Source organism: Pristis pectinata, chromosome 33 (assembly GCF_009764475.1).
Source record: "Pristis pectinata isolate sPriPec2 chromosome 33, sPriPec2.1.pri, whole genome shotgun sequence".
NCBI classification, from domain to species: domain Eukaryota; kingdom Metazoa; phylum Chordata; class Chondrichthyes; order Rhinopristiformes; family Pristidae; genus Pristis; species Pristis pectinata.
Window position 1 is genome coordinate 8,544,958 of NC_067437.1, and position 25,216 is coordinate 8,570,173.

General features: G+C 41.9%; 1 protein-coding gene and 1 pseudogene across 4 annotated transcripts; both read left to right on the plus strand.

Moving 5' to 3' along the window:
- Nucleotides 1-2,726: 2,726 nt before the first annotated feature.
- LOC127585443 (ferritin heavy chain, oocyte isoform-like) lies at nt 2,727-21,978 on the plus strand. 4 transcript variants are annotated; one of them, XM_052042877.1, is made up of 4 exons: nt 2,727-2,852; nt 19,500-19,590; nt 19,777-19,902; nt 20,212-21,010. In XM_052042877.1, the coding sequence occupies exons 1-4, from the start codon at nt 2,794-2,796 to the stop codon at nt 20,365-20,367; spliced, it is 432 nt and encodes a 143-aa protein (XP_051898837.1). In that variant the 5' UTR covers nt 2,727-2,793; the 3' UTR covers nt 20,368-21,010. The 4 variants fall into 4 exon arrangements, with proteins under 4 accessions (XP_051898837.1, XP_051898836.1, XP_051898834.1 ...); XM_052042876.1 differs by lacking the exon at nt 2,727-2,852 and adding an exon at nt 18,496-18,652 and having other exon boundaries at nt 20,212-21,978; XM_052042874.1 differs by lacking the exon at nt 2,727-2,852 and adding an exon at nt 18,530-18,652 and having other exon boundaries at nt 19,447-19,590.
- LOC127585448 (ferritin heavy chain, oocyte isoform-like) lies at nt 9,985-13,867 on the plus strand (annotated as a pseudogene).
- Nucleotides 21,979-25,216: the final 3,238 nt, after the last annotated feature.

Here is a 25,216-nt window from a genome sequence, read left to right on the forward strand (position 1 = left end):
TGTTCCTATTTTTTTGTCTTCTTTTTAAAGAAAAAGAGGAAGGTAGGAATTGTCTGGTGGTAACATCAAGTTGAATGTGGTGGAAGTTAGGATCATTTGCTGAATTAGGAGGCAAGTGGGTGAAAGGCAAGGGTGAGAAGAACATTTGCTCTGATAGATGGAGATCGGACAAGAGGAGAAGTGCAGGAAGTGCAAGAGATTTGGGTGAGAACTCTGTCAACTGTGAATAAGACAAAATGAAGATATTTGGGAAGCGTTGGTGTGGAAAGTGTGATTGCCAGAACAGATAAGGTGGAGTTGCAGAAACTGGGAGAATGGAAATAGAGTCCTTACAAGTGGCTGGGTGGGAGGAGGTGTGGTCAAGGGAGCAGTGGCAATCCAGTGGCTGGTAATGGATATCGGTCACTAACCTATCCCCAAGATGCAGAGAGAGAAGCAGAGAAAGAGAAGAATCTGAGATGGATAATGTGAAAGTGAGAAAAGGCAGATGTCTGCAACAAACATTTTGAAACTTAACTTCCCCGTGACAGCAGTAAGCCACACCAATACAAGCAGCAATGCAATGGGAAAACTGGCAAGGGAAAGGGATGAGAGGACTGAAACAAGGAATATCCAAATAACCTGTAATGAGACGGGAATAGCCTGGATCTACATGGATTCCTATTTTTGGTTGCAAAGGTTGTTCAGCCAAGTGAAGGGGGGAGGCTGGTAGTGGAGGGTGCTACATGGCTTCAGTTCACAGATGCAGCAATGGACCCTTGAGTTAATCTGGTGTCCAATGGAGATCTTCAGCTATTGGATGTCCATGGTGAAAATGGGCTAAATGTGAATTCGGAACTTTCAAAGCAGCAGAAAGTCTCAGATTTGTGTAATTGGGAAGAGACTGGAGAAAGGGATGGAGAATGGAGTCAAGGTAGGATTAAATAAATTCTGTGGAACAACAGTAGGCTACAACAATGGGTCGATTGGTGGAGGAGATAGAAGTGGGCAGTGCAGGGTTGGAGATTAGGAGGCTGTTAACTGTGAAGGAAAGACACACTCAGGGAATTGGTCAGTGAGTGTCTAGGAGATGATAACCTGATGTTCACAGGCAGCGTCATTGTCCAGTAGGAAATGCAAGAAGATGTCATAGAACTGACACTCAGCCTCTGCAAAGTAGAGGTCAATGTTTCCAACATGTAGCACCTGTCTCATAATCAAAGACAAGCATGTTTTGTACCCCAGATGCAGGGAGTACAGCAGGGCTGCCAACAAACAGAAGGGCTGTTACAAAATGCTGATTTACTACAAGGTGGCTCCGATCCAATCAACATGTTAAAGAAATGTGTTTTATTACACTGTTGGTAACAAGAACACACAATATACAATGCCAAATCACTTTTCCTGACAACGGCAAGTGTACGAGTCTTCAGAGGTCCTTGACACCACTCAGCCACAGCTACAGTTTGAGGCTGTCTGCTCAATCAACCCAGGAAGCAAACACATCTCAAGAGGAAACAAAATAATGCTCTCATGTCCCTTCCATTACTCTGGCAACAACAAATCTACAGGTATCCTCACAGTTTTGATCATTGGCAGCATTTCACACTCCAGTCCAAAGGCATTTACTCTACTCCTTTATACCTATGATCACACAACATTCTGTCACATGATGTCCTTTCTGTTATGTGACGTCCTTCCTGTCACATCACTTATTATTATGATTCTATGACACTATTACAGCAAACCTCTCAGGAGCCTGTCATCACCTACTCCTGGAGCGAAGCACCAAGGTGAAAGGCAAACAATCCAGAGGGCCAGGAGGGCGGAATTTAAGGCAGTAAGTTGTGACCTAGAGTGCAATGCCTGAAAGACAACTGAAGCAGATTCAATATTGATCTGCAAAATGCAATTTAAATACCCAAGGGGAAAAAAATTGCAAAGAAAGCATAATTAGAATACAGTTTCAAAGAGTAAGCACAATAGGATCAAATTGCCTCTCTGTTCTGTGTGAATGCATGTACATTGAATCAAATTGTTAGAGAATATCTAGGTTTCAATATTCCAAAAAGGTTAAATTATTCTTCGCTGTATCCAACCAGAACAGAGTATTCTTAAGGCTCAGACTTAATTTTACCGGACAATATTTCTGAATATCACCCACAGGAGTGAAACGCCCCCTGCAGCCAGTGCTCAGACACACATCCCTCCACAGATGAGGAATGAAACTGTTCAGACCACCCACAGGTGTTTCCATTTCTCTCTCCAATGGGTGGTTTGAACATCCACACAGACTCATTGACAACTTTGACAGATGAATATACCAGCAGCACAGATACTTACAGTTTACAACCATGGACAGTCTAAGAAACACCACTTCAGGAAAAATACCAGATTAGTAAATCTTGACCTAAATTTGTGATTTGTAGGGTATGAAACAAGAAAACACTTTCAGATATAAGGCTATGCAGGGAACCCAAAGGCTGGCACATCACAGAAACCAATTTCTTAGAACCTGAATTATTCCAAACCTCTGATTGGCTCCTCCTCCCCTTGATTTAATATCCCATTTTCCATTCTTGTCCATTTGCACTTGGATTCATGAGGAATTCCTAACTGGCTATCAGGGAATGTCAATCATCATTGTGAGGTCATTCTTTACCATCATGCAGGCTGACCCAGCTGTATAAGTACAAGGAACTGAATGAAAAGTAAGGTTCATCCTGAGCTTCCCTGGCTGATAGTGAGGTGTAACTGTGTAAAGAAGAGGATGGCTTCCCAAAGTGTGTCAGAACTACCACAAGGACTGTGAGGATGGTGTCAACAAGCAGATTAACATGGAGCTCTATTCCTCCTATGTTTATCTCTCCATGGTGAGTCTTTTATTCCTTGTTTGAGGTTGTAATTCAATGAAGTATTTGAACTATATTCCTTGCTGGGGGATACTGTGGACATTTGTATACTGTAGGGTGCTCTTGGGTTAATTGTCTTGTCTTTGCTCTATCTGCAATTCATTAACTAGGGCTTTAGAAAGTGAAACTTGCCTGTGACATTGTTTGTGAATGCTATTCTCCAATTGTCCTGTTATCAAGAGACTCTGAACCCAATTCCAGCTTTGTGTAATGGATGTGAAGTAGTATGATGAAGCTAAATGTTCAAGTTCTCCTGAAAGCTGTGCTTGGTTTCTCAGCATTATCCAAGCTCCTGAAACATCCTCCATTTAATTGAAACTTCTAATGTGCATCTTTTCATGGACAGTGTGAAGATGGTGCTTCTAAGCATCCTGACTCTTGAGTTCAATCATCATATAGTTGAATATCAGAAATGTGACTTGGACTCATGAGTGCCTGAAGGCAAGTGGATCATTATTTTGCAGCTGAGGCATAAATAATAAAGAAGTAGCAACTCTATATTAAAAGACTTAGTTAGACACATGAATGATAAAGAAATGGAGGGTTATGTGGGAGGGAAGGGTTAGATAAATCTTAAAGCAGGATAAAATGTTGGCACAACATTGTGGGCTGAAGGGCCTGTACTGTGATGTTCTATTTGTAAATTGATATTTGACATAATGTGACCACCAATATTGTTCATATGCTTTGTGACAGCAACACAGAGCTGCAACATGTAATGTGAATTGACATCCAGGCTGGGATATTTGTTTGATGCAGTTGATTAGAAACAATTCCCCACTGTTTAAATTAAATCCCCACAGGTTCAATCAACCTGTGAGTTGAGAATTTCCTTATTGCAACCAACTAAAATGAAGCTCTTCAAATCTCTCCACAGTCCTTTTACTTTAACTGAGATAATGTTGCCCTGCATCATTTTTCTGAATTCTTCAGGAAGCAGTCCCATGAGGAATGGGAGCAAGCTGAGAAACTAATGGAATTCCAGAATCTGCGTGGAGGTCAGATCTTGCTGGAGGACATCAAGGTTTGGCTCAAGGAATACAGTAGTCTTTCATTCCATCAAAGATGTTGACTAGTTCTGTCTGCAGTAAAGTATTCTACTTGATTTTGGTTGATACAATATTTCTAGAGTTCTGCATTTTGTCTTTGTGATGGTTTCTTCCACTTGTGTAATTAATCCACTTCAAGTGAATGGTGTTGCTTTCCTCGGCAGAAGCCAGAGCAGGATGAGTGGAGCAATGGTCTGGAGGCAATGCAGAGAGCTCTGCAGCTGGAGAAGGATGTGAACCAGAGTCTGCTGGATCTACACAAACTCTCCACTCAGCACACTGACCCTCATGTGAGTCCCCAATATTAACTTGGTATCAATGTGATCCTATCTCCAGACTTCTAGTGAAGGTTTAGTGTCTCCAGAGACTTGCAGAATATGAAAAGACACAGCGGGTACCGATTTGTGGGGGGGGGGGGGAGGGGGGTTTGGAGAGTGTTCGTCATCCTAGATTCTAAGCTCTACCATGGAGAACTGTGGTTATTGTAGATTCCTTTTGTCCCATCCATCCTTCCCCAACTTCTCTGCAACTTTCAAAGGGCTTTTGACTCAGACTTTAACTGAATATACTTTCAGTAAGTGTGAATTGGGTTGGTTTGAAGTTGCATAAGGATTGACCTATAACCACTAACTCCACTGGTTAAATAACAATCATCTGGTCTCCCAGTCAGAAACAAATATGGTGATAATGGAAGGAATAGAATGAGCTAAACTGTCCTCGCAATAGTTTGTTGTAGTCAGAACATTGTTTCATAAACATGCATACCAAGTTCAAACTTGCCAACTGAATTGCTACTTTTGAAAACCTTTTGGGAACAATACTTACCACAGGCATCCAAACAAGCATGTCCCAGTAACTTGATATCAGCCCCTGCTGTATCATTTGTGGGGCACATAGTGTTCCCTAGCAAAATGACCAATGTTTGTGAATCTTACTGGGTTAGTATTTTTCCTTTGTACCATGAGCAATGGATTCTTGATACAGCTAGAGCTTGTGCTTTAATATCTCAACCACATTTCCACTGGTATTTGATCTTCTGAGAATTTCAGTAAAATGTTACGTTAAGCTTTTCCAAACTATCAACATCCCTACTTCACTGAGTGACACTGAGGTTAGATCCTGTGTGACAGGATTAATGTTTTGGAGCCACACTATTTATTAGAATGTTCTGGTGTCCAACTGAGTGACTCATGTCAATTTGATCAAATGTCCTTTTGATTTGGTGCATCCTTAATCCTCTGACCTTGATGTAAATACCCAGATTTATTTGCTCATTGGTGAAAATGGAGGGTTAGTGTAATATGGATTGGGTGGAAATGCTTCCCACAATGGGATTATGAATGGATTCCTTTATATCTTCACAATGTAACTCCTTTCCCTCACCTCCAGCTGTGTCTTTCTGAAGAGACATTACCTGGATGAGCAAGTGAAGATGATCAAGAATCTTGGAGATCACATCACCAACCTGAAGGGACTGTGAGCCCCTGAGAATGGCCTGGGAGAGTACCTGTTTGATAAGCTGTCCCTGGAGGAGTGAATGGGTGCACTTGAAGCATCGAGCACCTTGATTAGTAATCCAACTAGAATTGTAAATGTCTTATCCCATTTGACTTTGTACAAAGCTATGGAATGTAAACAAACAATTTGAGCATGGACTGAGATGGTCTCCAGCTGCTTATTTTTGGGCTGAGTAACAACTGTATTTCTGTTATCAGACACTAGGCTACACTTTTCCTTTGAAATTTAAGTAAATATTGAGATCAAATGAGGACTGTGAGTAGATTGATGCAACCTGGCTATGAATAGAACCTAGTGGACTTCACTTAGTAATTAGTTTAAAATACTAATGTCATATTTGAATGAGTTGTCTGGACTGATCAAATGAGGCTTTGGATTTGATATTTCAGTGTTCCAGAAAAGCACCTATTTCTTCATACTACACAAAGCAGACTGTAGTAGTCTTGATTCTGCATGAGTACAGTTGCTTATTCAATTGCTTAAAGGATCTACCTCTGACTTGATTTTCAAAGGGTAGAGCACAGCTCCAAAACCACTCAATCCTCATTTTGTCTTTTGTTTCAAATGGGTGACACCACCCACCCACCCCCATGAACAGAAGCATACATCCAGATTCTTGTCCACGTGACAATCCTTCTACATTCACCCTCTGACACTCTCATTCACTCTTCTGGACTCCAACAGATCCCCAGAAAGGATGGATTGAGCATGTATCAATCTGGTAACAAAGAGTGGAATACAGAGGGATCAAAGTGTCCTTGTACATGAATTACAAAATGGTAGCAGGCAGGTGCAGCAAGTCCTTAGGAAAGCAAATGGTGTATTGGTCCCTATTGTGAAGGGATTGTAGTTGAGAATTATTGTTGCAATTGTACAGGATGTTGGTGAGGCTGTAACTGGGAGGACTGTGCACAGGTTTGGTGACTTTGTTTTATAAAAATATATACACTAGCCCTGGATGCAGTCCAGAAGAGATTATCAAGTGAATTATTGGGATGAGAGGATTGTCCTGTCCCAAGATACTAAAGAAGATGGATCTATCCACTCTGAAGAATGAGGGGTGATGTAGTAGAAATATAAAAGATCCTAGAAGGACATGACGAGGTAGATGTTTCTGAGAGTGGAAGAGCCTCAAACAGGAGATGTAGTCACAAGCAAGGGAGTGGTTATTAAAACTGAGCTAGAGGAAATCTCATAGGGGTGGTAAATATTTGGTATAATCTAGCCCAGAGGGGTTATGGAGGTGTTAAAGATTAAGGAGATAAATTTTTGAAAGACATTGGAATTGGGGGGTCATGTGGAACTGGCACAAAAGAGGAATTAACACCTGGGGTAGCTCAGACATCATACTGAATTGTGGGGCAGGCTTTGGACAGGTAACCTTCACCCACTCCTATATTCTTGTGGTGTTTCTTGTGCTCTTTAAAAAAAAGAGGGAAGACTTTTCTGGTGGCAGCATCAAGAATGTGGTGGAAGTTAGGATGATTTGTTAATTTTGGGGGTGAAAGGTAAGGACGAGAGGAACACTTGCTCTGATAAGTAGAGATAGACAGTGAAGGAAGTGGAAGAGATTTGGGTGAGAGCTCTGACAACTGTGGATAAAATGCAATGAAGATATTTGGGAAGCACTGGTGTGGAAAGTGGAGTTGTCAGAACAGATAAGGTGGAGTTGGAGAAACTGGGAGAATGGAATAGAGTTCTTACAAGTGGTTGGGTGGGAGTAGATGTGGTCAAGAGAGCAGTGGCAATCCAAAGTCTGGTAATGGATATTGGTCACTGGCCTAACCCCAAGTTGTAGAGAGAGGGAAGAGTCTGCGATGGACTATGTGAAAGTGAGAAGGGGAGGTGTTTGCAAAATATATTTTGAAACTTCTCCATGATAGCAGGAAGCCACACCAATAAAATCAGCAATGCAATGGGAAAACTGGCAAGGGAAAGGGATGAGAGGACTGAAACAAGGAACATCCAAATAACCTACAATGAGATAGGAATAGCCTGGATCCATATGGATTCCCACTTTTGGATGTGAGTGGCGATAATTCAGCCAAGTGAAGGGGGGAGGCTGGTAGTGGAGGGTGCTACGTGGCTTCAGTTCACAGATGCAGCAATGGGCCCTTGGGTAATCTGGTGTCCAATGGAGATCTTCAGCTATTGGATGTCCATGGTGAAAAGGGGCAGTGCAGCGTTGGAGATTAGGAGGCTGTCAACTGTGAAGGAAAGACCCCCTCAGGGAATTGGGTCAGTGAGTGTCTAGGAGATGAGAACCTGATGTTTACAGGCAGCGTCATCGTCCAATAGGAAGTGCAAGAAGATGACAAAGAATTGACACTCAGCCTCTGCAAAGTAGAGGTCAATGTGCCTAACATGTAACACCTGTCTCATAATCAAACACAAGCATGTTTGTTCCCCAGATCCAGGGAGTGCAGGAGGGGTGCTAACAAACAGGATGGCTGTTACAAAATGCTGATTTATTACAAGGTGAATCCGATCCAATCAACATGTTAAAGAAGGCTGTTTTATTACACTGTTGGTAACAAGAACACAGAGCATACAATGCCCAAGCAGAGTCTGCTTTTCCTAACAACAGCAAATGTATGAATCTTCAGTGGTCCTTGACACTACTTAGCCATGACTACACTTTGAGACAAAGTCTGCTCAATCAACTCAGGAACCAAACAGTTCTCAAGAGAAAACAAAATAATGCTCTCATATCCCTTCCATTACCCTGGCAACAACAAATCTACAGGTATCCTCACAGTTTTGATCCTTGGCAGCATTTCACACTCCAGTCCAAGGACGTTTTCCCTACCACTAGGAAAATTTCCTTCCTTTACGCCTATGATCACAAAACGTTCTGTCATGTGACAAGTCCTTCCTGTCACATCACAAGTTGTTATTATGATTCCATTACACTATTACAGCAAACAAGCTTTAGTTAAGTGATTTAACACATTAACCATGACCACAGAAGTGGATGTTAAACAATGTTAGTTGCACATATAACAAAATGTTGATAAACCAAATAGAATTTAGTTCCACATCCCCACTTCCTGCAAGGAGCAATGGATAGTTTAGAGATCTTGCAGAAAGGTTTAGTCGGAAGTTGGCTCAACGCCACAAAGAGCAAGGTTTAACAAAGGCTCTGCTGCCCAACTGAGTGGCCACCAACAATGACCACGTGATGAACATCACTTTCATCAAATCAACTTCTGATTTGCGGTTTCCTGCATCTCCTTTGCCATTAATGGTGTAAATATCCAGATTCACTTGCTCATCAGCGACATTCCCTCAGAAACCAAAGGGCCGGTGTTGTGACATTGGTGCATTGGTTGTAAACGTTTCCCACAATGAGGTCACAACTGGAATTGTACATCAGTGTTTTCACCTCAATGTCTTGTCCTCTGGACCAATGAAGCACATATTTTTTAACCAAATAAGGAGCCCATCATCACCTAATCCTGGAGTGAATGAGTGAAGTCTGATGTGACATTGGACCCGAGAATGACCATTATGAAAGGCAAACAATCCGGTGTGACAGAAGAGGGGAATTTAATTTTAAGGCTGTAAGTTGTGACCTAGAGTGCACGGCCTGAGAGATAACTGAAGCAGATTTAATGTCAATCTGCAAGAGGGAATTGGTAAATACCTAAAAGGGAAAGAAATTGCAGAGAAAGCACATCAGGGGGTATAATTGGAATATGGTTTCAAAGAGTAAGCACAAGAATAGGGCTACATAGCCTCCTTGTGTTCTGTGTTAACGCACCTATGTTGAGTCAAACGGTTAGAGAACATCTGAGTTTTATTGTTTCAACAAGGTTAAATTATTCTTCACTGAATCCAACCAGAACGGAGTATTCTGCGGGCTCAGATTGAATTTTACCAGGCAACGTTACACTTAAGTATAACCCAAAGGAGTGAACGTCCTACCATGCTTTGCACTGTTGCTGCCCCCTGCAGCCAGTGCTCAGACACAGATCCACTCCCCAGACAAGGAATGAAACTGTTCAGACCTTTGCAGTGTTTCCATTTCTCTCTCCAATAACTGATTTGAACATTCACAAAAATTCCTTGATTGCTTTGAACAATGAATGTACCAGCAGCACAGCTGCTTACAGTTTACAACCACGGGTAGTCTAAGATATGACCACTTCCGTATAAAAAACAATATCAGTAAAAGTTGCGATTTTTAGGTGATAAAACAAGAAAACAAACTTTCAGATGTAAGGCCATACAGGGAACCCAAAGGCTGGCACATCACAGAAACCAATTTCCCAGAACCTCAGTTGTTCCAAATTGGCTCCTCCTCCCATTGATTTAATGTCCCATCTTCCGTTCTTGTTCATTGGCACTTGGATTCATGAGCAATTCCTAACTGGCTATCAGGGAATGTCAATCATCATTGTGAGGCCATCCTTCACCACACTGCAGGCTGACCCAGCTGTATAAGTACAAGGAACTGAATGAGAAATAAGGTTCATTTGGAGCTTCCCTGGGTGATAGTGAGGTGCAATTGTGTAGAGAAGAGGATGGCTTCCCAAGTATGTCAGAACTACCACAAGGATTGTGAGCGTGGTGTCAACAAGCAGATTAATGTGGAGCTCTATTCCTCCTATGTTTATCTCTCCATGGTTAGTCTTCCTTCCTTGTTTACGGTTGTAATTCAGTGAAGGTTTTGAACTATATTCCTTGCAGGGTGATATTGGGGACATTTTTTATATTAACAGGATGGTCTTTGCTCTAGTTGTACTTCTTTTAAAGGGTTTGGAAAGTTAAACTTGCCTGTGACTCATTAGTAGATGATGATCTCTAATTCTTCTCTCATCAATGAGATCTGTTGATGAACCCAATACTATTTCTGTGTAATGGATGTGTTGTACTCTAATGAACCTGGTGTTCTGGTTCTCTTTAAAGCCCTGGTTGTTTTCAGTGTTATGCAAGCACTGGAAATATCCTCCTTTTTGATTACAACTTCTATACATATTGCATGGATAGTGTGTAAACAATGTTTCTAAGCACATCTGGCTGTTCCTAGTTCAGAATCAAGAATCATCAAATAGTCCCATGTCAGAAATGTGACTTTGCTACCAGCATGAGTGTGTGATAGCAAGTGGATCATTATTTTGCAGTTGAGGCATAAATAATAGTAAGGATAAGTAGCAACTCTATTTGTAAATTGGTACTTGGCACAATGTGACCACCAACATTGCTCATGTGCTGTGTGAGGGCCACACAATGAGCTGCAACATATAATGTGAATTGACATCCAGGATGGGATATTTGTTTGATGCATTTGATTAGAAACCATTCTGTAATGTTTAAATGGGATGCAAAGTTTAATTTACCCATGATTTGAGAATTTCCTTATTGCAACCATCTAAAATGAAGCTCTTCAAATCTCTCTACAGTCCTTTTACTTTGACTGAGGTGATGTTGCCCTGCATCACTTCTGAATTCTTCAGGAAGCAGTCACATGAGAAATGGGAGCGTGCTGAGAAACTGATGGAACTCCAGAATCAGCGTGGAGGTCAGATCTTGCTGGAAGACATCAAGGTTTGGTTCAACAATTGCAAAGCAATTGGTCTCATTCCATCAAAATTCTTGGTTAATTCCATCTGCAGAAAATGAATCTACTTGATCTGATTTTTTTTTGTCAATACAAAGTGCTGAATTCTAGAAATAGTCTTTGTGAAGATGAATTACACAAGTGGAGGAAATCTACTTCAAGTGAATGGTGTTGCTTTCCTTGGCAGAATCCAGAGCAGGGTGTGTAGACCAATGGTCTGGAGGCAATGCAGAGAGCTCTGCAGCTGGAGAAAGATGTGAACTAGTCTGCTGGATAGGCACAAACTCTCCACTCAGCACACTGACCCTCATGTGAGTCCTCAATATTAACTTGGTATCAATGTGATCCTATCTCCAGACTTCCATAAATGAAGGTTTGATGTCTCCAGAGTAAATGGCACAATATGAAAAGACAGATCAGACATTGGTGGTGGTGGGGGGTGGAAACTGTCCTGTCCTGTTTTCCTAGGGTCTAAGCACTAGCATGGAAAACATGTGATTTATTAGAGATGCTCTTTGCCTACCAACCCTTCCCCAACTCTGTAACTTCCTGAAGGCTGGCTTTTGCTGTTGATTCTGACTTTAACTGGATATACTTTAGTGAGTGTGAATTGGGTTGGTTTTGGGTTACATAAGGATTGACCTATAACCATCAACTCCACTGGTCAAATAACAAATATCTGGTCTCCCATACAAGAAACAAACAATATGGTGATAATGGAAGGAATAGAATGAGCTGAACTGTCCTCAACAATATTCTCTGTTTGGAGACAGGAAGTTGTCTCAAACATGTGCCAAGTTCAAATTTGCTAGCTGAATTGCTACTCTTTAAAACCTTTGAAACAATACTTGCCACAGGCATCCAAACAAGCATGTCCCAGTAACTTGATATCAGCCCCTGCTGTATAATGTGTGGGGCCCATAATGTTCCCTATCAAATGACCATAGTTTTTTTTAATCTTACTGGGTCGGTATTGTCCCTTTGTACCCTGAGCAATGGATTCTGCTTGAAGCAGAAGCTGTGCAACAGTTGTCTAGTTCTAGCAATTAAAGACTGCACAATAATTGGTTCATATGCTTGTGGCTTCAATATTCTCAACCACATTTTCCACTGGTATTTGATCTTTGAAAATTTCAGTGGTAAAATATGCTTGTTGATAGTGTGGGGGGGGGGAGAAATCTCAATTTAACAACATCCCTACTTCCTCCACTGAGTGATGCTGAGCTTGGATCCTGTGGAAAGGATTAATACCTCAGCCAGATGGTTTATTGAAATGCTCTGGTGTCCAACTGAGTGACTGTGATGCATCAATTTAATCAAACGTGCTTTTGATTTGGTGCATCCTTAATCATCCATGACCATTACTGATGTAAATACCCAGATTTAGTTGCTCATCGGTGAAAAGAGGGGGTTGGTGTAATTGGTGTAGAAATGTGGATTGGGGGGAAGCACTTCCCACAATGGGATTATGAATGAGGTAATTGTTGAAGGGGGAAAGGAGAAGGGAATATTATTGAGATCTAGTACACCGCTTGAAAGGACAATGACACAGGATCTGCTTCCGATGTGGGGGAGGCATTTGATAACTGAAAGGAGAAATGTAGTTGCGGAGAGAACATCACTAGGAAGAATTGGAGAGCTATATCCAAAAGCAAGTGCAGGATGCAGGGCTGAATGCCCACCTCTCATTTCATGTGTAACTATGATGTGCCAGATGATTACAGAATATCTGGCTTGTTCTCCCTCTGGTTTTAGGTCCTGAGGTGACTCAAGCCCATGTGGTAACTGCAGATCTTGTACAATGAGTCAGTGGAGGGGATATTGGATGGGGTATTTGAGAGTATGTGCCCCTGCACTGATTGGGAGCATCCAGAGGCCCTGCACAATGCCTGGAGTTGAAGTTCTCCTTCTCCACTGAATTCACAGGCAAGGAATTAGTGGAGATCTTTCTAGTGCCTTGAGGTATTTAGTCCAGGTCTTTGGTCTCGGGTGCATCTCAGAGCATGGACCACTGCTGCCCAATAGGTCATGAATTTTGTGCCTATATCAGGTCTTGTTCTTCAAACACTTCTAAATTAGCCAAAGTTGTGCTGAACATCAATGTCTAGCTTCCCTGTTATTGGAGGCAATGTTGTGCAGTAGGAGCAATTTGGGTAAAGAACCTTGACTTAGTCTATTCCCTTGCATCCTTCAATGGAAAGAGTGCAATGACTTGGAGCTCCACCTGAATGTGTGCATGTCTTACCACAGTTTCCCCATGGATTGGGGAGACGTTGTTCCTCTGTGGAGGTGATAGGATAACTAGTATCCCATTAGTGCAGTAAATTGAGTCCACTCCTGTAGAAGCTTGTTGAAGGTGAGGTACAACATTTGGAGAGATTAAAGGGCATGTTAGGGCCCATGTCACATCAAGGCTGTCAATCAGATCAGTTGTGATCTATTGAGTAGTGGGATATGGGTGTTGGGTGCTAGGGTAAGGCTGGGACACTTGGCAGTATCTTAAATTGGAATATTCAAGCAGAATCTTTCCATGGTTTGGGTGGGGGGGGGGGTGAAGAAGGGGAAATGAGTGCATTTGTTTACTCAATTTATTCCAATGCCATGCCCTATTTGGGGTTTCTTATGGATTGCTTCCATCCAAATTAGGGGGAAAACACTTGTGTTCCTTAATATTTACTCCATTGTTTCCAGCTGTGTGACTTCCTGAAGAGCCACTACCTGGATGTGCAAGTGAAGATGATCAAGAAGCTTGGAGATCACATCACCAACCTGGAGAGACTGGGGGGGGGGGGCCTGAGAATGGTCTAGGAGAGTACCTGTTTGACAAGCTCTCCCTAGAGGAGTGAATGGGTGGACTTGAAGCTTCAAGCATTTTGATTTGTTAATTCAACCAGAATTGTAAATGTCTCATCTCATTTGACTTTGTCAATGATTCAATCATGGACTGGGATGGTCTCCAGCTGTTTATGTTTGTTTTTTTTGGGCTGAGTAACAACTATTCTGTTATCTGACACTTTCCCCTTTGAAATTCAAGTAAATATTGAGATCAAATCTGAGGACTTTGAGATGAGTAATGCAACCTGGCTGTGAATAGGACTGTGGATGCATAGCATGAGCTTTCACTTAGTAATTAGTTTAAAATACTAATTCTATATTTGAATGGATTGCATGGACTGATCAAATGAGGCCTTTGATTTGATATTTCAGAAAGACACCTATTCATCATACTATACAACACAGACTGCAGTAGTCTTGATTCTGTATGTGGGAAAACAACCAGACTTGAGCAGCTAGGTGACATTGGTTAAACATAACAATCAGCCAGTTATTAACCTGAATAATTACTTCAACATCATATTTCCAGACACTAAAGCCAAAAATGGCATTGAGTACAGCTGTTCATTCAATTCCTTAAAGGATCTACTTCTGACTTGATTTTTCAAAGGGTAGCATATGGCTCCAAAAACATTCAATCCTCATTTTGTCTCTTGTTTCAAATAGGTGTCACCTCATTAACAGGGCAGCATAGATTCAGATTCTGCTCCACATCCATCTGCTCAACTTCCCATTCACTCTTCTAAGTCCAATAGAACCATAGAACAATACAGGCCCTTTGGCCCACCATGTTGTGCTGACCTTCAAACCTCACCTAAGACTAACCCCTTCCTCCCATATCCCTCTATCTTAAATTCCTCCAGATGCTTATCTAACAATCTCTTGAACTTGACCAATGTATCAGCAGCCTCTACCACCCCAGGCAGCGCATTCCATACACTAACCACTCCCTGGGTGAAAAATCTCCCTTGAACTTCCCACCCATTACCTTAAAGCCATGTCCTCTTGTTTTGAGCACTGGTGCCCTGGGAAAGAGGCACTGGCTGTCCACTCTATCTATTCCTCTTAATATCTTGTACACCTCTATCATGTCTCCCCTCATCCTCCTCCTTTCTGCTGAGTAAAGCCCTAGCTCCTTCAGTCTCTCCTCATAATCCATACTCTCTAATCCAGGCAGCATCCTGGCAAAGCAGACATAGAGATTCACCAGTCCAGATGACGGGTCTCAACCCAAAACGTCAACAGTCTGTTTCCCTCAACAGGTGCTGCCAGACGCACTGAGTTCCTCCAGCAGTTTTTTCCCACCAGGATGCTGCCTGAATTAGAGAGCATTAGCTATGAAAGTAGGTCCCTAAAAAGGACAGGTTGAGTATGTATCAGTCTGGTAACATGGAGAAAGGTTGCAAAAGAGTGGAGTACCAAGGGATCGAGGTGTTCTTGTAGCAGACGTGCAGCAAGTCCTCAGGAAAGCAAATGGTGCATCAGTATCTATTGCAAAGGGATTGTAGTTGAGAAGTATTGTTGCAATTGTACAGGAGGTTGGTGAGGGTCCCTTTATCTTTATTAAGAAGATGCCCTGGAGCCAGTCCAGAAGAGATTCCTTGAGTGAATTCTTGGGATGAAAGGATTGTTCTATCACAAGGTTCTAAAGAAAATAGATCTGCCCTCTCCCTGAAGAATGAGGGGTGATGTTGTAGAAGTAAAAGATCCTAGAGGGACATAATAAGGTAGATGTTTGGATGTCTGAGTGGAAGAGTCTCAAGCAAGGGAGTGGTCATTAAAACAGATTGAGAAGATATTTCTTCTCAGTTGTGAATACCTGGAATAATCTAGCTCAGAGGTTATGGAGGCTAGACCACTGGAGGCATTAAAGATTAAGAAGATACATTTTTGAAAGATATTGGAATTGAGGGCCATCTTGAATTAGCACAAAAGAAGTGTTAACACCTGAGGCAGATCCGATGACATATTGAATGGTGGCCAGCTCCTGTTTTGTTGTGGTGTGTTTCTTGTGCTCTGAAAAAGAGGAGGGGAAGGAAAGAATTTTCTGGTGGTAGCATCAAGTTGAATGTAGGGAAGTTGGGATAATTAGTTAACTTTGGAAGCAAGTGGGTGAAAGGCAAGGGTGAGAGCAACACTTGCTCTGATAAGTTGAGATGAGGCAAGAGATTTGGGTGAGAGCTCTGTTAATTGTGGTTAAGACAAAATGAAGATATCTGGGAAGCACTGGTGTGGAAAGTGTCACTGTCAGAACAGATGCAGTGGAGCTTGAGACACTGGGAGAATAGAATAGAGTCCTTACAAGTGATTAGGTGGGAGTAGATGTGGTCAAGAGAGCAGTGGCAATCCAAAGGCTGGTAATGGATATCGGTCACTAGCTATCCCAAAGTTGCAGAGAAAGAGAAGAGTCTGAGATGGACTATGTGAAAGTGAGAAAGGGCAGATGTTTGCAACAAACATTTTGAAACTCGCCTTCTCTGCGATAGCAGGAAGCCACATCAATGCAATGGGAAAACTGGCAAGGGAAAGGGCTGAGAAATAAGGAATATCCAAATAAGCTACAATGAGATAGGAATAGCCTGGATCCATATGGATTCCCATTTTTGGATATGAAAGTTGTTCAGCCAAGTGAAAAACAATGTTAATGGAGGGTGACTCTGGACTTCAGTTCACAGATGCAGCAATGGGCCCTTGGGCCAACCTGGTGTCCAATGGAGGTCTTCAGCTATTGGATGTCAATGCTACATGGGACAAGGAAATTGGGAACTTTCAAAGCAGCAAGGATATTACAATTGTTTAAGATGTAATTGGGAAGAGACTGGAGAAAGGAATGAGAATGGAGTCAAGATAGGACTAAATAAATCCAGTGGGCCAAGAGCAGACTGTAACAATAGGTCAATTCGTGGAGGAGATAGAAGTGGGCAGTGCAGCATTGGGGATTAGGTGGCTGTCAACTGTGAAGGACGGACTCCCACAGGGAATTGGGTCAGTAAGTGTCTAGAAGATGATAACCTGATGTTTACAGACCACATCATAATCCAATAGGAAATGCAAGATGTCGGAGAACTGACACTCGGCCTCTGGAAAGTAGAGGTCAATGTGCCTAACGTGTAAAAACCTGTCTCATAATCAAAGGCAAGTATTTTTTGTACCCCAGATCCTGAAAGTACAGAAAGGGTGCCAATAAACAGGATGGCTGTTACAAAATGCTGATTTATTACAAGGTGGCTCTGACCCAATCAAAATTGAAAGAAAGTTGTTTAATTACACTGTTGTTAACTCGAACACGTAGCATACAATGACCAACCAGAGTCTGCTCTTCCTGACAACAGCAAGTGTACGAGTCTTCAGTAGCCACTCAGCCATGACTACAGTTTGAGATAAAGTCTGCTCAATCAATCAACATTCTGTCATGTGAAGTCCTTCCTATCACATCACAAGTTATTATCATCGTCTCATGCTGTTGCAGCAAAGAAGCTTTAGACAAGCTGTTTAATACATTAACCATTGCCACAACAGTGGATGTTAAACAATTTTAGTTGCACATATAATGAAATGTTGATAAACTAAGTCCAATGAAACACAGAGTTTGAACCTAATAAAGAGCCTGTCATCACCTAATCCTGGAGTGAATGAGTGAAGCCAGATGTGACATTGGACCTGAGAATGACCAACATGAAAAGCAAACAATCCGGTTTGACAGGAGAGGGGAATTTAATTTTAAGGCAATAAGTTGTGATCTAGAGTGCACAGCCTGAAAGAAAACTGAAGAAGATTCAACATCAATCTTCAAGAGGCAATTGGTAAATACCTAAAAAGGGAAAAATTGCAGAAAAAGCACATCATGGGGCATAATTGGAATAGTGCTTCAACGAGTAAGCACAAGAACATGGTTAATTTGCCTCTCTGTTCTGTATGAATGCATCTAGGTTGAGTCAAATGGTTAGAGAAATCTGAGTTTCATTGCTTCAACAAGGTTAAATTATTTTTTACTGAACCCAACCAGAACAGAGTATTCTGAGGGCTCAGATTGAATTTTACCAGACAACATTTCACTGAATGTAACCTAAAGGAGTAAGACATCCCACCTGACTTTGCAATGTTGCTGCCCCCTGCAGCCAGTGCTCAGATACACATTCACTCTGCAGACAAGGAATGAAACTATTCAGACCACCCACAGGTGTTTCCATTTCTCTCTCCAATGGTTGGTTTGAACATTCACACATCCATTGATTGCTTTGAACAATGAATGTACCAGCAGCACAGCTGCTTACAGGGTGAAACCATGGACAGTCTAAAAAGGACCACTTTAGGAAAAATACAAAGTCAGTAATATTTGACCTAAAGTTGTGAATTCTAGGGTATAAAACAAGAAAAAAAAACTTTTAGATGTAAAGCTGTATAGGGAACCCAAATGCAGGCACATCGCAGAAACCAATTTCCCAGATCCTGGATTTTTCAAAATTGGCTCCTCCCCTTGATTTAATGTCCCATCTTCCGTTCTTGTTCATTGGTACTTGGATTCATGAACAATTCCTAACTGGCCATCAGAGAATGTCAATCATCATTGTGACATCATCCTTTACCACATTGCAGGCTGACCCAGCTGTATAAGTACAAGGGATAGAGTACAAAGAAAGAATCTTCAAGAGCTTCTGTGGGTGATAGTGAGTTGCAGTTGTGTGCTGAGGAGGATGGCTTCCCAAGTGTCTCAGAACTACCACAAGGACTGTGAGGATGGTGTCAACAAGCAGATTAACATGGAGCTCTATTCCTCCTATGTTTATCTCTCCATGGTGTGTCTTTCATTCCTTGTCTGAGATTGTAATTCAATGAAGTATTTGAACTATATTGCTTGCTGGGAGATACTGGGGACATTATACAGTAGTGTGTTCTTGAGTTAATGGTCTGGTCTCTGCTCTAATTGCAGTTCATTAAAGGGTTTGGAAAGTGAAACTTGCTTATGACTAGTAGTGTTTGTAAATGCTGTTCTCTAATTGTTCTGTGTTCAGTGGGATCTATTGATGAACCCAATACCAGTTTTGTGTAATGGATGTGCTGTACTATGATGAGCCCAGTCTTCAGGTTCTCTTGAAAGCCATGATTGTTTTCACAGCATTATCCAAGCATCAGAAATGTCCTCCTTTTTGATTGTCCATGTGCATAGAAAAGTTTCAATATGCAATCAATGCTTCTAAGCACATCCTGGCTCTTCCTAGTTTACAATCAAGAATCATCAAATAGTCCCATGTCAGAAATGTGACTTTGCTACCAGCATGAGTGTGTGATAGCAAGTGGATCATTATTTTGCAGTTGAGGCATAAATAATAGTAAGGATAAGTAGCAACTCTATTTGTAAATTGGTACTTGGCGTAATGTGACCACCAACATTGCTCATGTGCTGTGTGAGGGCCACACAATGAGCTGCAACATATAATGTGAATTGACATCCAGGATGGGATATTTGTTTGATGCAGTTGATTAGAAACCATTCTGTAATGCTTAAATTGGATACAGGAATGTTCCATTTACTCAACGACTGAGAAACTTATTTGCAATCAACTGATGACATTCCTCAAATTTTCTCCAGTCCTCATACTTTGACTGGGATGATGTTGCCCTACATTTTTCTGACTTCTTCAGGAAGCAGTCCTGTGACGAATGGGAGTGTGCTGAGAAACTAATGGAATTCCAGAATCAGCGTGGAGGTCGGATCTTGCTGGAGGACATCAAGGTTTGGATCAACAAATGCAGAGCTGTCCGGTCACATCAAAGATATTGACTAATTGTTTGCAGGATTCTACTTGATGAGTTTATTTTGGTTGATACAATATTTGTAGTATTCTGCACTTGATCTTTGACTGTTTGTTTCACCAGTGTAATTAATTAACATCAAGTGAAGTGTCACTTTCCTTGGCAGAAGCCAGAGCAGGATGAGCGGAGCAATGGTCTGGCAGCAATGCAGAGAGCTCTGCAGATGGAGAAGGATGTGAACCAGAGTCTGCTGGATCTGCACAAACTGTCCACTCAGCACACTGACCCTCATGTAAGCTGCTAACCCTCTAAACTCCATAGAGTTTGGGTTGTATTGGTGGGGCCTAGCTTGGTCCCATTTCAGGATCTCTAGTCCAGAGGCTTCTCCTCCTGGATTTGCCAAGAATTGGTGAGAGTGGGAGGCTAGCTGATAGGATATTGATGCAGCTGTCTCAATGAAGTTCTAATGGGACATGTGGAAATTCCCATCAATGTCAACTGCACCATTTTGTGATGGTCAAATTCAAACATAAGGGGTGGAAAGAGCACTGGGTTGCTTTGTCTAATCCAGGATGCAATTACATTCTCTCCTTCTCTCTAGCTGTGTGACTTCCTGAAGAGGCATTACCTGGATGAGCAAGGGAAGATGATCAAGAAGCTTGGGGATCACATCACCAACCTGAAGAGACTGGGAGCCCCTGAGAATGGCCTGGGAGAGTACCTGTTTGATAAGCTCTCCCTGGAAGAAAGACAATAAATGGACTAGATATAAAACTTGTGTGACTCTTGTGATGAGTACAAAGCTATTGAAGTGTATCATGAACTGAAAATAAGCTTTAGTAGTATACTTTAGTGTCTGTTTGCTTCCACATGTATGGGCTGAGTAGCAATTCTTTTGCTCTACAGCAATGGAGTACATTTTCCTTAAAGGTAAGATGAATAATGTACAAATGAGTAATTGCTTTAGTATAGTGAGGGTTGTGGTAATATTGATAGTTAGTAGTACAATGGTAAATCCAGTTGCTAACCCTCTTTAAATGCTGATTTGCTGCCTGGAATGAACTGCCATAAAATTTAAAGCATTTAAATGCAACAACTGACTTGCACCTGCATGGTAAAGCTGTGTGTACAACAGATTATATCATCGTGGGGTCCACTAGCAATTCTCCATGCTGAAAGGTAATCAATTAGATTTGAGCTTAGCTCAACCATCTACTTCCTTGCTTGCTGCAGGGAGATGTATTTGGAGATCTTATGGAGTGGGTTGAAATTGAGGATTGGCCAGACTGAATAATCAACATAATGCTTCCAACCAAGAAATGCACAAAAAATAGGATGAGGAGGAATTGACTGGCAACTGCACTCCCTTTTACAAGGAGTGTATAATACTTTAGCATGCATCTGACCCTAACATCACCTTGTTCCCCACATCCCACCCTTAAAGAACAAGGTCTTATTCCTGGAAACCTTTCATTCCTGGTTTATCAGGGATATCTACCTTTGCACTGGAAAACAGTCAAAAACTGGTACATGCTGTTTGTAACATTACTCAATTTTGCTGCTTGTCCAAAATGGGTGACCCTGGGGTCTGGAGAGCTCTGCAATGAGACCAATGCAGAGAGATCTGCAGATAGAGAAGGATATGAACTAGTCTGCTGGATCTGCACAAACTCTCCACTTAGCATGCTGGCCCTCATGTAAGTTGCTAACCTTCTATGGATTTTGGGTAATGTGGGTGGGGCCTTGCAGGATCTCTAGCCCAGTGGTTTGGTTTCTCCTGGATTTGCCAGGAATGGGAGGCTAACTGACAGGGTATTGATGCAGTTGTTCCAATGATGATCCAGTGTGACAGGAATTGATGGGATATGTGGAACTTCTCATCAATGTGAAATGCACTACTTCATAATGGCCCAATTCAAACATAGGGCTGGAAATAGCACTGGGTTGCTTTATATCTGATCCAGGATGTAACTGCATTCTCTCCAGCTGTATGACTTTCTGGAGAGCCACTACCTGGGTGATCAAGTGAAGATAATCAAGAAGCTTGGAGATCAATCAACCTGAAGAGACTAGGAGCCCCTGAGAATACCTGTTTGACAAGCTCTCTGGAGGAGTGAATGGGTGCAAAGGTTCAAGTGTTTGGTATTGGTTAGCTTTGATTCAAAATCTAACCAGAATTGTATCCTTTTTGACTTTGTACAAAGCTATTGAATGTAAATAAATGATTCAATCATGGAGTGGGATGGTATCTATGACTGCTTGAGTTTTGGGCTAAGTAGCAACTGTATTTATTATCAGACACTTGGCTACACCTTTTCCCCTTTGAAATTTGACTAAATACTGTGGTTAAATTTGAGGATTTTGACTAGATGAGTACTGTATCCAGGCTGAAAATAGAACCTTGCATTCACAGTGTGGGCTTCCAGTTAGTAATTGGCTTAAAATAAGGATTCCACATTTCAATAGGTTGCATGGGCTGAGCAAATGAGCCTTTGGATCTGATATTTGTGTTGCAGAAAGGCACCTATTCCTTCATACTGTGCAAAGCAGACTGCAGCTCTCTTGATTCTGCATGGAACATGTGGGAAAACAACCAGACTTGTAGAGCAGCCAGGTGATATTTGTTAAACATAACAATCAGCCAGTGATTAACCAGAATATTTGCATCAATAACCAACATCACATTTCCAGGTGCTAAATCCAAAAATGGCATTGAGTACAGTTGCTTATTCAATTCCTTAAAGGATCTACTTCTGACCTGATTTTTTTCAAAGGGCAGTATATGGCTCCAAGAGATACTCAATGCTCATTTTCTCTCATTTCAAATGAGTGTCATGTCTTTAATAGAGAAGCATAGATCTAGATTCCTGCCCAAATAAAGAAATGTCCCCTCCACATCCACCCTCTGGAGCTCTCAGAACCTTGTGTTCTAACTAAGTGCCCATTCACTCTTTTTGACTCCAATCGATCCTTAGAAAGGACAGGTTGAGCATGTATCAATCTGGTAACAGAGAGAGATTGCAAAAGAGTGGAGTACAGAGGGATCTAGTTGTTCTTGTACATGAATTACAAAATGTTAGTGGGCAGGTGCAGCAAATCCTTCGGAAGGCAAATGGTGTATTGGCCTATATTGCAAAGAGATTGGAGTTGAGAAACAGTTGTACAGGGTGTTGGTAAGTCCACACTTGGAGGACTATATGCACAGTTTTGATCCCTTGAATAGAAAAAAATACACCAGCTAGTCTAGAAGAGATTCTTCAGGTGAACTCTTGGAATGAGAGGATTGTCCTGTCACAAGAGGCTAAGACAGCTGGCTCTGTTCTCTTTGAAGAACGAGGGGTGATACAGTAGAAAGGTACCCTGTCAGGTCCCCCATGTTCAGATGTTTTCCAGTGTGGGGGAACCTCAAATGAGGGGGATGTGGTCACAAGTAAGAGAGCATTTATTAAAACTGAGTTGTGAAGAAATTTCTCCTCACAGAGGGTGGTGAATATCTGAAATACTCTAGCCCAGAGGGGTAATGGAGGCTAGACTACTGGAGGTATTAAGAGTATTAATGCAACTGGAGATAAGGAGATACATTTCTGAAAGATATTGGAATGGAGAGCTATGTGGACCAAGCTCAAACACCTGGGGCAGATCAGGAATGAACATATTGAAATTTGGGGCAGGCTTGGAGCCAAGTAACCTACTCCTGCTCCTATTTTCTCACAATGTGTTTCTCATGTTTTTTTTAGAAAGGAGGGGAAGGAAGGAATTGTCTGGTAGTGGCATCAAGTTAAATGTGGTGGAAGTTCGGATGATTTGTTGAATTTGGGGGGCAAGTGGCTTGAAAGGCAAGGGCAAGAGGAACATTTGCTCTAATGTGGAGATGGGGCAAGAGTAGGAGTGCAGGAGGTGGAAGATTTTGTTAAGAGCTTTGTCAACTGTGGATAGGACAAAATGAAGGTATGTGGGAAGCACTGGTGTGGAAAGTGTCATTGTTAGAACAGATACAATGGCATTGGAGAAACTGGGATAATGGAATGGAGTCCTTGCAAGTGGTTGGGTGGGGCGGAGTGTGGACAAGTGAGTAATGCAATCCAAAGATTGGTAATGGATATCAGTCACTAACCTAGCCCCAAGTTGTAGAGAGAGAAGCAGAGAAAGGGAAAAATCTGAGATGGACAATGTGAAAGTGAGAATGGGCAGATGTTTGCACCAAACATTTTGAAACTTAACTTCTCCATGATAGCAGGAAGCCACACCAATACATTCATAAATATAATGTGAAAAATGGCAAGGGAAAGGGCTGAGAGGACTGAAACAAGGAATAAACTGCAATGAGATGGGAATAGCATGGATCCAGATGGATTCCCATTTTTGGATGTGAATGGTGCTAACAGAAAGTCATTCAGCCAAATGAACGAGGGTGTTAGTGGAGGGCGCTGTTGGGCTCCAGTTCGCAGATGCAGCAATGGCCCCTTGACGTCCTTGGTGAAGATGAGCTGGATGGGACAAGGAAACTTGGAACTTTCAGAGCAGCAGAGGATGTCAGAATTGTCTCAGGTGTTATTGGGAAGAGACTAGAGAAAGGGATAGAGAATGGAGTCAAGATAGGATTAAATAAATTCTGTGGAACAACAGTAGGCTACAACAATGGGTCGATCGGTGGAGGAGATAGAAGTGGGCAGTACAGGGTTGGAGAATATGAGGCCATGAACTGTTGAGGCTGTGAACGGCTGAGGAAAGACCCCCCTCAGGGAATTGGGTCAGTGAGCGTCTAGGAGATGATAACCTGATGTTTACAGGTAGCGTCATGGTCCAATAGGAAATGCAAGAAGTTGTCAAAGAACTGACACTCAGCCTCTGCAAAGTAGAGGTCAATGTCTCCAACATGTAACACCTGTCTCATAATCAAAGACAAGCATGTTTTGTACCTCAGATGCAGGGAGTACAGCAGGGCTGCCAACAAACGGGAAGGCTGTTACAATATACTGATTTTTTACAAGGTAGCTTTGATCTGATCAACTTGTAAAAGTAAGTTGTTTTATTACACTGTTGGAAACAAGAACAACAATGCCCAATTACTTTTTCTGACAACAGCAAGTGTACAAATCTTCAGAGGTCCGTGACACTACTCAGCCACAACTACAGTTTGAGACAAAGTCTGCTCAATCAACCCAGGAAGCAAACAGTTTTAAGAGGAAACAAAATAATGCTCCTATATCCCTCCCATTACCCTGGCAACAACAAATCTACAGGTGTCCTCAGTTTTGATCCTTGGCGGCATTTCACACTCTAGTCCAAGGACATTTTCTCTACCACTAGGGAAATTTCCTTCCTTTACACCCATGAGCACACAACATCCTTACATGTGGCAAGTCCTTCCTGTCACATCACAAGTTATTATGACTCTATGACACCATTACAGCAAACAGAGCTTTAGTTAAGCTCTTTAACCATGACCACAGCAGTGAACGTTGAGCAATGTTGTAACCTTGCACCTTATTGCACTGCACTTTCTCTGTAGCTGTGACACTTTACTCTGTACTGTTCTTGTTTTTACCTGTACTACCTCAATGCACTCTGTACTAACTCAATGTAACTGCACTGTGTAACAAATT

Excerpts from the sequence above, each read along its gene's own strand:
- LOC127585443 (XM_052042874.1), top strand. The coding sequence starts at position 18,551 with ATGGCTTCCCAAGTGTCTCAGAACTACCACAAGGACTGTGAGGATGGT. Across the intron at positions 18,653-19,446 it reads CCTATGTTTATCTCTCCATG|TCCTCATACTTTGACTGGGA; the intron begins GTGTGTCTTTCA and ends AATTTTCTCCAG. Across the intron at positions 19,903-20,211 it reads CTCAGCACACTGACCCTCAT|CTGTGTGACTTCCTGAAGAG; the intron begins GTAAGCTGCTAA and ends CCTTCTCTCTAG.